Genomic DNA, 13,906 nt, shown 5'->3' with positions numbered 1-13,906 from the left:
CAAACCTCACTTCTTTGAAGGGGGGATTTTTCCTTGTCACTTGACATTTATTTTAGGGAAGTATCTTTCCCCTGATGAGGAAGTACCGCATTGCATTTGTATTTAAGATTTTTCTTTGAACAACCTCATGTAATAGTTATACCACCACAGTTACAGTAAGCAAGAGAGTCCTCAGATTAGGCACCCTTTCCAGATGGGTCACCTGCAAACTGGAAGGAGGAGACAGAAAGCAAGAGGGCAGGGACCCCCTCATCATCCTGTGATGCTCGTATTGGCTTGGATTTGGGGCGATGTGACCTGTGTTCCCATCTGTTTCAAGCATTTGTTTCATTTTGAGGCAAATTGTTTAATCACTTCTGGTTTTTATGGGTTTTTTATCCCCTTCCTGTGAAATGGGGCTAAGCCTTCCCTACCAGACAGGACACTATCTGGGGAAGGGAGTCACCAGTGTTTGCTGTGGTGATAAGGGCTGTTTGTACCTCTAGTGAAGGACAAACCCGTGATTTCCAAACCAAAAGATTTGATGAGTCAGAGAGCCCAAGGGATGAAAGTGTGGAGGGAAGAACCCGAAGTTTTAACTGGAGGAAAAGACACCTAAGATCTTTACAGCATCTGGCCTGGGCTGTCCAGCCATGGAGATCCTGGGTTTCAGAAGCAGCTGAGTGTGGTGAAAGTGCCATTGAACTCATTCCTCTAGTTCACTGTACAGGAGAAAGCAACATCCCCCTTGCTTTCCTCTTCCTCCCTGTAGTGTTTTTTCCTAACTTTGGTGTTTCTTTGAACCATGTGACTTTTCTCCTGCTTCTTCCTCAATCTCTTTTCCCTCTTTGTACGACATTCCTACTCTGCGCCACCACCCCCAGGGCTCTCCATGAACACCCAAGTGTAGCTCTTCCTGGTGCAGGTGGAAGAGTTTACAGAAGTCACCACAGATCACAGCATTATTCGTGCAGAATTTTGCTTTTTTCCTCAAATTGTGTGTTCCATGTAAATGTAAACGCACAGAGAATCTATCTATATTGTGAGTATATATGCACACACATGGACACACTGACACTCCCTCAAGCTCTGCAGCTTTCCCTCAACCCTTCCCAGAGCTCAGCTGAAGTCCCTTGGCTGCTGTTGGACTCAAAGTGGCTCTTGGGGTTATCACAGGTGCAGAATTGATGCCTTTTTTTGGTGACAGTCTCGGGGTCTCCCCAGGCCGTGCTGCCCCTCCAGCTGCTGCAGACCGAACTGTTCGTGGGGACTGAGCAGGTCAGTCCTGCTCATCCTCACCCTCTTCAGGCCGCGGCTTCCAGCAGAGATTGCATTTCACAGAACCACGGAACGGGTCAGGTTGGAAGGGCCACAGTGAGTCGTCTGGTCCAACCACCCTGCTCCGGCAGGGTCATCCCCGAACACATGGCGCAGGATTGCAATTCGGGGAGAGGGCACGTGAAAGAACGCAGGGGCTGAGTGAGTGTGTTAAAAGCCCGTCATCTTCAGGAAAGAACAGCGGGCCGGCCCCGGGCCGGGCACCAACCTGTCCACAGCCTGCGGGAGCCTCGCAGCGAGGGCAGCTCGTTCACGGCCCTGCTGAGGGAGCAGAGCGTGCGGGGCTGTCAGTGCGGGGCCGGGGATTGCCGGTGATGCTTAAAATCGGCTCTTAAAAGAAAACCCCTAAGACTCAATTTGTGAGTTTCAGAAGGCGGCATTCCTCTTATTACGAGGTCGGACGTACGAGAATATTTATTCAAAAGTGTGCGTTCCCTTATAGATTTTACGGCCGCGTCGGTGCGGGGCCGGGAGCCGTCAGTGCGGGGCTGTCGGTGCGGAGCTCGGGCCATCAGTGCGGGGCTGTCGGTGCAGGGTTGGGGGCTGTCGGTGCGGGGCTGTCGGTGCAGGGTTGGGGGCTCTCGGTGCGGAGCTCGGGCCGTCGGTGCGGGGCGCTGCGGGGCGCGGCCCCTTTAAGGCCGCGGGTTCCCTGCGCCGCCCGCCCGGCGGAGTCACCGCCCGGGGAGCGGCGGCGTCACGTGGGGCCGCGGCGGCCTCGTGACCGGGCGCGAGCGCAGCACCGGGGCCGCCGCTCCCGCCCCGCGCTCCCCGCGCGCTCCCCGCGCGCTCCCGCCCCCCCTCCGCGCGGGCCCCTCACGCCGCCGCCGCCGCCCCCCCCACCCCCGAGCTCCGGCGCCCCCGGGCGGGGCGGGGCGGGCGGCGCCGCTTCCTCTGCCGGGCACCCCCCCCTCCCGTCCGCGGGGAACGAGGCAGCGCCGCCGGCCCAGCATGGACAGCAAGCCGCTGCTGCAGGAGCGGCCGCCCGCCTACAGCCCCGCCGCGCCGCCGGGCGCGCCGGGATACGACTACGGGCACGGCAACTACGGCGCCATCCCCGCCCCGCAGCCCGGCTTCCCGCCGCCCCCGCCGTACCCCTACCCGGGCGCCGCGCCCGCCGCAGGTGGGTCAGAGGGGGAGGCGGGGGAGGGCGGACTCAGGGGGGCTGGGGAGTCCCCGGGGTGCTCGCCCTTCGCCGGGCCGGGGGCCGGCTCTGCAGAGCCCTCCGTGCCCCCGGGGGTGCCCCACGGGCTCTGGAGCGACGCCGGGGAACTCCCGAGCGGCTCCCCCGGCGCAGCGGGGCGCGGGGGGTGTCTCGGCTCTCCCGCTTGAAGCCGGCACACAGGGAGGCGGGCGCGCAGCCATCCAGGTGTTTCCCAGCGCCATCTCCCTCTTCCCTCCTTCCCTCGGTACCCTCGAGGTTTGTGTTTGTGTTCTCTCCCCAAAATACCGGTGGAGATTGGGAGCATCGCTCACATTGCGTGGGTTTTCTGCCTCGGAACAATGGCAGGGGCACAGCCGCCCTAAGACTAAAACAGACCCCAAACTTGGAGTTTTCTTTGCGTGCACTTTGCTGTACTCTGGTTAATGTTTGGTTTTTTTCCCTGATACATTTCAGTAGTCTTGGAGGGACTTCAGCAGGTGAATAGATGCAGTACTTCTGTTAGCTGAACTAACACCTCTCAAAGAAAGAAGTAGCCTCTCAGGAAAGAGGAATGCTTCAAAAGTTATAAAAATTACATAGCAGACACAGTCCCAGTCATCAAGCATGGGTTGAAGCTTGAGGCCGTAGATTGATTTTCCTCCTAATAAGTTGGAGCTTATTTTCCTACAATACGGGTCTTACTGATTATTTTCAGTTTTAGTAGTGAGGTTGCAGGGCTTTACAGATGTGTAACTTGATTCAAGAAAATCAGAACTGTGCCCTGCGAAAGAAACTCAAAATGGTTCATACTTGGGCAAAGTGTACTTCGGCTGTGTTGATTACAACACATACATCTAACCATCCCGTTAAAAAGCTTTCTTTTTTTTAATTTAAAGTTTTTAATGTTAATGCAGTAGTTGAATGCCCCTGTCTTCTAACTGCAGCTGTTAACGTGACTCATTCTCTACCTAACAACATGGGCTTTCTGAAAGTTGGGGGGGATTTTATTGTGCTATGCATCCTGCTTCCTCTCTACTTACATCCTATCACTCCTACCTCTCCAGTTATAAACTGAGCATTGGAATTTAAGCTCGAAACTAGAGGAAGATACATCGTTTCGACTCCTTGTCCGCTGGAGTGGGCCATACTTGATACATAATATTCAGAAGTGAAAGCTGTGGTCATTGTTTAAACTGCTTTTTCCTGGCACTCAACAGCACTGAAACAAATTCTTGAAGTTAATGATTAGCTGGGTGTCCCTTTGAGATGGTTAAATTGTGCTGGATACTTGGGTTTATGAAGTGGTTTTACTATAAATGTGCCAGGTGTTCCAGCTCTAATTTTGATAGAGCTTAAAGTGCTCAAGCAAAACTACATTTCTGTTTATTGTTTTCCACATTTTGTTGTCATACTTTTTAATTATCGTTGTTCTTTGTGCCTTACCTGTGGTGATTGAGGGTTTTTTCTTATTTTAGGGTATGCTGTTCCTCCACCGACATCACAGCCCAACTATTCGAGCACGTACACCATTATTCAACAGCCTGCTACCACCACTTCTGTGGTAGTAGTTGGTGGCTGTCCTGCCTGCAGGTAAAATGGCTCTTGAGTTGAGACATAAACTCAGTCTTGGGTTTTTATTTTTTAAGTTCGAGGTATCCATATGGTTCCTTAGTTTTCAATAGTTTTTCTTTCTGTGTATGTGTACTACAATAGAGTTAATTGAAAAGCCACCAAGATTTAGCAGTGGAGTGCTTTGGTTTATGTAGTATGAGCTTGTGCTGATGGGCTTGTGACAACTGCTATAAATAATAGAAGACACTTTATATAAAACCATGAGTCTGTTCTTTATGATGGAAGAAGATCTGTAAGCAGTACTTTAAATGAAAAGGCACTTCAGGAGCAGATGTAAAGGGTCAGTTCATGGGGGAGAGGATGACAGGAAGTCCCTTCTGATGTGTTTATGCCTGGTGATGGTGAGTAACATGACTTTATTGTGCAACTTTCTGTAATCTTTGACCATAGTCAGTTCTGGTTTTCTAAGAGTCTTGTGGAAGAACTTGTGGTGTGCGGCCCCATTCCCAACCTCCAGACTGTGTAAAACCAGGCAGGGTAATTGTCAGTATATGCTGAGAACATCAGTGTCTTAAGGCTTTGAAAGATCTCTGAGAGTCCTTTGATTGCAAAAGAACAGGGAGCTTCATAGACCTGACTAAAAGTGTTAGTCTGATGCAGTGCTAAAAACCAGAAGTAGTGGCCAGCTGTTGTTTAGAGTTGCAGCAAGAGAACAACTTCCCTCTGGGAGATCACAGCCATAGAAAAAGGAAGAAGACACCCAGTTTCCACACTAGTGCTGTAAGTCAGCTGTAGTCCCTTTCACTTCTCAGTTCTCTTCCCAGGATATTAGGTCATGGGTGAGGGCAGAGGGATTTCTGCTGGTGCAGCTCAGGCACTGCTGTGCCAGCTCTGACTCACTCCCTCTGTTAAAGTGTATGGGAGTTACCCTTGGGGCATCAGGCAAAGAGGCATTTGGTGTCCTGCAGGTCTGAGCCTTTGCTTTCCTTTCCAAGTGTAGGAAACAGAGCTGCCTGAACAGCTGAAGTGATCCCGGACTGCCGTGTGACGAGTGTGGTCCTATGGCACAGGCTGTCCCCCAGGTGTCTTTTGGTTCTGTTGGAGCTGGTGTTTGAGAGTCAGTCCTTCCCTTCAGAGGTGGATTTGAATCGGAAGTATCTTGTGGTGCTGTGTAAGAACAGGTGCCTGCTGAAATGCCACTAGTTCAGGCTGAAAAACCTGTACCAGCCAGAGCTATTGATCTAGAAGGTGTGTGTTTTAAACAGTGAGGGAAAGTAAGTGCTGAGCTGTTCAGAGGATGTGGTAGATCCTGCCACCTGAGTGCTAACATTAACATACTGATGCTGTAGCTCAGCCAGAAGACAGGACAGATGTTGTGTGCTGCTTGGTAAGAGGCAGGCAGTGTGTTATACAGGTCTTGTGGCCCTGAACCCAGTACAGCTCAAAACATTTTACTGTGGAATGGGTCTTTGCAGTAACTTCAGATTGCTAGGCTCTTGCTGCTATTCTTTTTTTTTTTTTTTTGCCCCTGGAAGTTATCCTGGGATAGTCTAGGAGAGACTTTTGAAACAATCATTTGCAAATATAATATAACTTCAGACAAATTTGGGAAAATGAGCTATCTGAATTGCTTTCTTAAGTCATTAGACCTGCTCTGCTGGAAGTACCCATTGTGCACTCTGTCCTACAGCAAAATATGCTCTACAAAACCTAGTTTACTCTTGGATCCTCAGGTTTTGTTTTAGGCTGTGAAAAAAAAAAAGCTGTGAGGAGAACTCTGACATACTGATTACTGTGAGGCACAATACTGCCCTGCTTAAACCGTAGTACCTGGGAAACACTCTGGATCAGGGAATCCTGAGGACGAGTAGCTGTGTCTCGTAGTGGTGTGTCATAGTCTCCTTTGCAGTGTTACAGTGTTTGTTCCTACTTGCCTTGAACAAGATTCAAGTGTCAAGGTAGGAGGGAAAAATCTCAAATTGCTTATCTTTTGAGTCATTATGGAACTGGTAGTCTGGTACTTCAAGAGAAAGGACAGGGAGGTTGGGTGGGAAACATAATATTGGAAATATTCACGGGAACCCAAAGGGTCAGGATTCATGTTCTGAAAGGTTACCCTGGCTGCTTCTCTTAGAAAAAGAAGTCTTAATCCTCTTTGACTTCTCAAGACCTTAAACACAGTTCTAGTTCATTTCCTTGCCCTGGAAACCTATTTTATGAAGAAAGAGTGTAGCTGCACATTGCATTGAAAAAGATAAAAAGCTGTTAATGGTACATAGAAAACATAATAAACTGCCAGGTCAGTTGTCATGTTACTTTTAAGACCATCAAGAGGATTTCTGCCATCAGAATATAAAGCAGTCTTTCGCACTACAGCATGTATTAATGTTGCTAGTTGAAATAAGAACCATTTCCCACTTAAAATATGTGATGTTGAGGAGAAATACACAGTTATTTGGGTTGGTGTCTGTTTTATTGCAATCACAAGTGATCTTGGGATTAGTAAACTGGCTAGAGCACTGTTGATCTTTAGGCTTTTTTTATGGTATTCAGTAATAAAAGGTACATAAAAAGGACAAAGTATCTCTAGAAGTAGCTCCCAAGTCAGTAGTGTGCCTGTGATAATTGCATTCTTTCCCTTCTCTCTCAAGCTTTCTTGCCATCTAAGGGGTGACTCTCTTGTCTTGCAAGCTGTACCTCTTGCTCAGAGCTATTTTTTAGTCAGATCATGCTCATTCCTAATTGGTCAGTGTTGCTTTTTAATTACAGACCTCAGTATTAATGTGTGTTCCATCCTTCCTTACGTTATTAGAATGTTTTGGGTGGTTGTAGTCCTGTTGTCTCAGCGTTCTACTCCCAACCCTGATGTACAGAGAATTAAACTGAGTTGCAGAATCTTGTCAGCTTTGTTCTTCTAGTTGATGTCTAAGTATCAGCCAGGTCCTGCTTTTAAACTATTTCATGTTCCCAAGTACAGATTGAGTCATTACAGACACACTGACTTTAGAGGTCCAGCTGTGTAATTGTCTTTTTAGCTTGGAGAATGCAGCCTGGCTGCTTCTCTTGGGCTCACTTTCATTTTCTCTTTCTCCATCTTCCGTTGTTGGGTAGAACTAACTGCACAGGAATGTTTCCTTTCCTGTTACTCAACAGAAGAAAGATCCCTTTAAAAATTGTGAAAACATTCTCTTGATCTGATGGTTGCAAAAGCCAGTTTCTTCAAAATCTAGGAGAGATCTTATGATGGGCTCCACAGGATTTTTATTTTCCTATTTAATAATATTCTGTTGCTTGGGAGAAAGGGTGAGGGAAAGGACATCACGCTGCTGCATTGTGGCAGCTTTCACTTCTGACAAACACAGAACATCTGCTGGAGAAGCACTGTAGTGGGTCCCAAGTTCTAACACTGAAGCTTCCTCTAGGTCTGGAAGATGAGACAAGTTTGATTAAAACTGTATTTATTCTCACATCTCTTAAAGCATTCTCCCTGCTACAGTTGTTGTGGGTTTGTGTTGTATTTTTTTTTTTTGTTTGTTTTTTTTTGTTTTTTTTTTTGTTTGTTTTTTTTGTTTTTTTTTTTTTTTTTTTTAATTTGGGCTTTTTTTGCTTGACTTGACAAAGCAGTAAGTTGTCGGGTTTTGGTTGAAATTTTGTTTTCTTCAATTAAATGCATGTCTCCTGAGGGAATAGACTCTGGGGAAAATTGCACTTAGCTGATCAGGTTCTTCAAAATTTAATTTTTTTGCTTTTACTTCCATTATTTCAGTCACAAATGCTGTATGGGGTTTGATAAGAGGCTGCTCAGGATACAGGTTTTCTGTAGTTATTCACAACTACAACATTTAAACTTTATGTAAATATTCTTAATATAATTTCATAATCTGTACTGGTTAAATACGAAAAGAATTAAAAAAAGAAAAGGTGCCAGAAGTAGGTGTGTGCTGTGCCAGGGTGTCCATCCCTGCTCTGCTGTGGTTTGGAGGCTGGAGCAGTTGGGGTGGGAAATCCAGCAGTGGCTCACACACATGATTGTGAAGGACAGAGCCCTGATCCCGAAGAGCTGTTTGGAATTTCTGCCTAGGAGAGCTCCCACCCCCCCAGCCTGACAGCAGCTGCTTAGCAGGAGGTTTCTCCCTAAGCCCTGTGGAGAGGAGGGGTGAGCCTGTACCAGGGTCCCAGATGAGGACACCATAGCTCTGGCTGCTTCTGAGGAATTTTGTTCTACTGATGTGACCCAATTTGGGGACAATAATCAAAACACGTTTTTTTTTTGTGAGACTTTGTGATTAATAAGACACAGCAGGAATATATTCCCTAATGGGACTGTATAAAAATGATAGTGTGGTCCCTATTGCCCAGCCTGTCAGTGGGCCTGAGTTACAGCACGTATTTTTTTTATTAATGTCACCATTTGTGTTGGAGAATACTTGCCTGTATTGTGATAATTAGGATTTCTTCTAGCACTGAGTTGTTCTGGGAGAGAGTAGGAAACTGGCCCTGTTTGTTGGTGACTAGAGGTGGTAGTGATGTGGCTGTGCGTGCAGACCAGGGAGGAAAAGCCACACCAGGGCTCAGTCGAGCTCATCCTGAGAGACCTCCACCATAAGGGAACTCTAACTGGTGTGCTGAGCCTTGTTTGTGAGGCTGGACAGTGGTGTGAAGCCATGAGGCTTTTCTCCTAATTAGTGTGTTCTCAGAACTGGAATTAAAGCAGTGGTGCTCCTGCATTAGAGAAGGCTGGTGATTTGGAGGCATTTCAAGAAAGACAACAGCTAGACACAGGCTGTTCCCAGTGCCAGAACTGCTCTGGCTCTGCAGCCAGCCCTCTGTATGGGAAATGGGCCTAAAACTTAAGGAAATTCAGATAAATCTGCAAATGCTGTTGTGTCTCTTACTTGAAGGAGACTTTTAAGGATAATAGCATTTACATGTATGTACAGCTTGTGTTGAGGAGGGCAAACCATGTCTGTGTAGAGATTTGGGGTCCTTTCTGTGAATATGGATCAACAACCATTCAAGATGCCATCAGGCTGAGGCTGGAAGAGCTGACACCTCTCTTCTTTTAATGGAAATTAAAACTGTGAAGTATTGCTTACTCAGTAGTTGCACATATAATTGTCAATTCTTTTTCTTCTGCTGCTTGCAGGTGAGATTTAAGCCTATTTAACCTAGCTGCTGCTGTTGCATTGGCCAGGAGATGATAAAGAAAAGCTGTCTGGTTTTGTTTGCATGTTCACAATTAAAGGTTTAGTGTGTAGCTTCCAAAGTCTCTGGTCTGATGTTCCTATTGAAATCTAAAGTTTGAAACTCGACCAACCTTAGTGGGAGGAGATGGGATACTGATTTGAAAATTCCAAGTGTAATCCACTGTGATGTAGTGATAAGTCTAAAAATGCTTATGTTAAATCATACCAATGCTGTGTTCACAGATCTCATTATTGACCCTCTGATCCTGAGCATTTGACTTAAGATTTTAATGTTTTAAGACTTAATTTGAAAAAGAGAGTTGTCTGAAAACCAATTTGGTTTTAAATACTTGTCAGTGGGAATAATTGACCTTACTATATGGAGCTGGCTGCTGCAGTTATAGCTTAAATGCAAGATACTGCTTGCAGTATAAATAAACCTTTCCACTTTATTTTTAGAGAGGGAGTGGTGCAGTTATAATCAGCTTTTATGTGGTTTATGCTGTAGAAGAAAATTTATATTTGGTTACATTAGTGAATCTACAGTTTGAATATGGAGTCTCTAATCACTCTAGCTCAGGTAAAAACTAAAATATTCATAGTTTCCCTGATAAAAAGTATTTTTTTCTCCTTTTAAATTTAGTAACTGGCTAAGCAGTGATTGGGTAAGCGTTCATCTAAAATTAGGTGGTGACACAAATCAACAGAAGCCAAGAAGAGTTTGTGTAGCTAATGCTGCAGTAGTAGTGTCTCTGTTGTAGATGTGACAGGAACTGGCTCTCAAACAACAAGTATGTTGTGGGGGTCAGGCAAGTACAGCTCTGATCAGCTTCCCAGTGAGTGTCCCTTGGAGCTGCCTTGGTCTGATCCTGGGCTGGGCTCCCCCTGCTCTCGCTCCAGTGCTGACCCAGCAGTGCTCCCTGTGCTTTGCTTTGTCCCTCCCTGGGCCTTTTCCCTGGATCTGGGTGGCAATTTTTTTTATTTTTACTTGGCATTTTGCTTGACCACAAAACGCTTCTGAATAACTCTGTTTAGGGGGAAGGGAGTTTAAAATAAATTCTATTTTAAGTGTCAGGGGCATGTGCTGACCAATGGACTTGGGCCTTGCAAGCTGATTAAGAGGGTTCATTGGAATGGGTTAGGCCACGGTCATGGCTGCTCAGGGCTGACCAGAAGTACCCTGATTGATCTCCCTCTAGTGTTTAATTAGTGTGTTTATTCCGTAGGGTCACATCAATTGGCTGCTTATACCCTTAAGTAGACACACTGGCTTACTTGTAACAAATGTAGGCTTCAGGGCAGGAACTGAATATGGAATTAAGAGACAAGGAAAAGATTTCAAAACAGTAGCAAACAATGCCTGCAGGAGGGGAATGCTCAATGTGTGTGAGAGGAAAAAATGGCATTGGTGTGACAGCAAAGCAAGGCAGGATATACAACAGCTGTAACGTGCTGTGTCCTGCACTTAGTGAGCATTTCCAAAGTAGTGTTATTTGTGATGGCACTGAAATGCCTGGAAAAGTGGCTTTGCCTTTCTTGGATAGAGCTGTGTAGTAGGGAAAGCTGCTGAATCTTGAATTACTCAGAAGCATCCAGAGTGTGTCTGAGCCTCTGTACATATGTTGTGCTACTGGGTTAACCTGTGGGCATTGGAAAAGGAGAGGCCTCACCTCCTAAGCTTCTGCCTGCTGGTTTTTGTTTGGTCTGAGGGTGCTCAGCATTTGGTGCATTTCCACAAGGACAAATGGCCAAATTCAGCTGCTGCATCCAGGCTGGACAGTTCTGGCTGAACGCTACAGGATCTTTTTTGCCCTGGCTCTCTCAACAGTCCTGAATCCCTTTGCATTCCAGCCCTAGCACCAGAGCCTTCCCAGGAGATGGCACTTCCAGTAGCACGGCTTTTCCCCAGCAAATGAAGGCCATGGTATGAGAGCCTTGTTTGCTGACTGCATTCTTTAATTGCAGTCTAATTTTGAGGGTCACTTGCAATGTAATTTTACAATTTAACTGTCCAGATACAGCCTAGGTAAAGAGGTTGTACAGCAAAGGAGTTTTGCTAAAGCTTTCCTGTGAGCCTTAAGCCATGCTACATAATCCCCATCATACCTAGTGATGTGCTCAGGTAGGCAGCTAGTGGGAAATCTCTGGAAGGTTTAATGTGAGGCTCTTCAGCTCTGCTTTAAAAGTCAGTCTAATAAAAGCATCTCCCCTTGGGTTAGTGTGCTCTGAACTTGACCTAGCAAGCAGATTTTGATGTGTCCTGGCACTGGCTAATGATATAATGACTGATTGGGGATTAGGAGTTGAGAGTTGGGTAGCAAGGTTAAGTTGATGGGAGCTACATTTGTTTTTCATGTTTTTCTTTCCTTTTGACTCTTATTAATCCATATTCTTTTTTTTTTTTTTTTTTAATTAGGACCAAAGCTGTATACAGTGATCTGGATGAAGCATTAATATTCCATATTATGTGGGAAAAGTTTACTATGATGTTTGCCTGTTTTCTAGTAGTGACAGTGCCTGCTGTTCTGTTCCTAATTTTTCAGTGACTCCTTCCATGTTTCTTTCCCCAGCAGTTCTGTCCCTTCTGACTGTTTTCCCCACTGGTATTTCACTTTGGGGAATGCTCTGTGGCGAGAGAGGCAGGGAAGCAGGCACTGCTCCGATGAGCTGATGGGAATCCTGGGCTGAAGTTCTTTGTAGCAGAACACCAGGCCCAGCCTAAAAAAGAAATATGGACCAAGCTGTGCAAATCCAGTGCCTGTTTTGTGAGTGCTCTTTGCTGAGGTGATGCAGGGCAAGTGCTGTGAGTCACTGACTCACATGCTGAGCCAAGGGGGAGTTTTGGCTTCCCAGCAAACTGGCCTGGGCTCCTCCATGTCCTCTGGGCAGCACTTTGTGCAGAGGCAGAGATGTGTTGTGTGCTGGGGTGACGTGCTGCCTTTCTCTCTGACCCTCACAGGCCCACTGCTCACGGAGCCAGCAGAGGTGTAAGGGCTGGTTGGTGACAAAGGGCCTGCCCCATAGCTGGAGCTCTGGGACTGCCTGACTTGCAGGGAACAGAAGTGATGTTATGCTGGGAATAGCCACAATGACCAGCACAGACTGCACCACTGAGCTGTGGGACACCTGTGCACCAAGACTGGAGTCCATGTGGTGATTTGAGCATTAATCTACATTTTTTAACTTGTTGTCTTAAAGGAGTGTTGTCTGAGGACATGAAAAGATAAAGCTACTGCTGGGATCAACGGTACCTGACAATTCCTTTATACCAGATGCAGAGTTGACTCTTATCACAAGAATTCTGTGAACAGAAATAAAGTGCATTAAAATAAGGGAAAGCTTAAGCTGAACATGGAGTTGCGTAAGCAGCAGAACATCAAGAGCACTTTGAGAAGCCTTTGGCTTCTGCTGATGGTTGAGGGGAAGGTGAATGTTTCTGAAGTTTAATCAAGTTGCAGTGTTTCAGCCAGTTGCTGTAAGGAAATGGTCTCTGAGCCCGTGTCTTCCTTCCTTCGCTCAATATTTACACGTCCAATGGGTTGTCCGTGACTCCTCGGAGGGAAACAGCAGCTTGTTGGCCTTGGCACTTTGCTCATGGCCTGTACTTCAGGGTCACTCAGCTCTGTTTGTGTTGACTTTTCACTGTAGCGGGGAATCTAAGAGGATACATCTTGTTGGAGTGTTTTGCTCAACTGCAAATTTTTTCTGTTTAGCAAAACTGCACAAATTTTTAAAGTCTGAATACTCTGGTTTTACTGTTTGTCTTCATTTTGGGGGATGCTCAGATACAGCACTTCAGTTTCAGTCCCTGACTCCTTTCTAAATTTCTGCTGTTGCTGCAACAGAATTTCTCATGTAGGGTGGTCATGGAGCTGGGACTCAGCTGAAGGCAGGTGACATCAGTAGTTGATTTTCCTACAGTTCTAAAGGGACATCAGTTTTTGGAAGTAGAAACAAGGAACAAACCCCAAACCTTGTACTTTATCTTGCTCTGTAAAATGGTGTGGTTCTCAGTGACTGCCAAATCACAAAGTGGTAACTGGGGGCCAAACTTGGTGTGTGTCCTTGACTGAGTCTGTTTTCCCTTTTTGCAGGGTTGGCGTGTTGGAGGACACCTTCACCTGTCTTGGTGTTTTGTGTGCCATTGTATTCTTTCCAATTGGGATTCTGTTCTGCCTTGCACTGAGGCAGAGAAGATGCCCTAATTGTGGGGCAGCTTTTGGCTGAGGGGATGAACGTGGCCGGGCTTATGGAAGCTACAACTGTTAGCGTACTCTTTCTAATGTAAATGTCATGTACAATCATGTTATTTGCTTCAGACCTGTTTTGTAAAGTGTGAAGAAATTTAGTCTCTTGCATGTAATTTAAACTTAATCTTTTATGAGCATGTGCATTGCAAAACATGAAAACCTGACTTGTTTTCCATGTTTAGTGGCACCTGTTGAAAACTAAATAAAACTGCTTTTCCTTTTGCAATCCTCAATTTGTGGCTGGATTATTAAGTATGTGACTGATGTGTCTGATAACACATAGTCTGGAAGCAGAGTTAGTAATCCTAGCTACAATGAAGGACAAACATTTGCCAGAATCTTTATGCTGATGATAAACCATGGTTTAAGGCTGTACTTGTTAAGGACATCAGATATTTGAAGGATGTTTTGCAACTGTACTGCCACTAGACTAACAGCCC

The 13,906-nt window shown here is 46.1% G+C and overlaps 1 protein-coding gene across 1 annotated transcript; it reads left to right on the top strand.

The window, feature by feature from the left end:
- Positions 1 to 2,081: 2,081 nt before the first annotated feature.
- Positions 2,082 to 13,699, top strand: BRI3 (brain protein I3). Its single transcript, XM_051779608.1, has 3 exons — positions 2,082 to 2,437; positions 3,934 to 4,048; positions 13,311 to 13,699. The coding sequence occupies exons 1-3, from the start codon at positions 2,266 to 2,268 to the stop codon at positions 13,441 to 13,443; spliced, it is 420 nt and encodes a 139-aa protein (XP_051635568.1). The 5' UTR covers positions 2,082 to 2,265; the 3' UTR covers positions 13,444 to 13,699.
- The last annotated feature ends 207 nt before the right edge of the window (positions 13,700 to 13,906 follow it).

This window comes from Manacus candei, unplaced genomic scaffold (assembly GCF_025592945.1).
Source record: "Manacus candei isolate 608988 ecotype Guabito, Panama unplaced genomic scaffold, ASM2559294v1 h1tg000002l, whole genome shotgun sequence".
In the NCBI taxonomy this organism is placed as follows: domain Eukaryota; kingdom Metazoa; phylum Chordata; class Aves; order Passeriformes; family Pipridae; genus Manacus; species Manacus candei.
The sequence above is the reverse complement of the archived record's forward strand: the minus strand, read 5'-3'. Positions and strand labels throughout refer to the sequence as shown.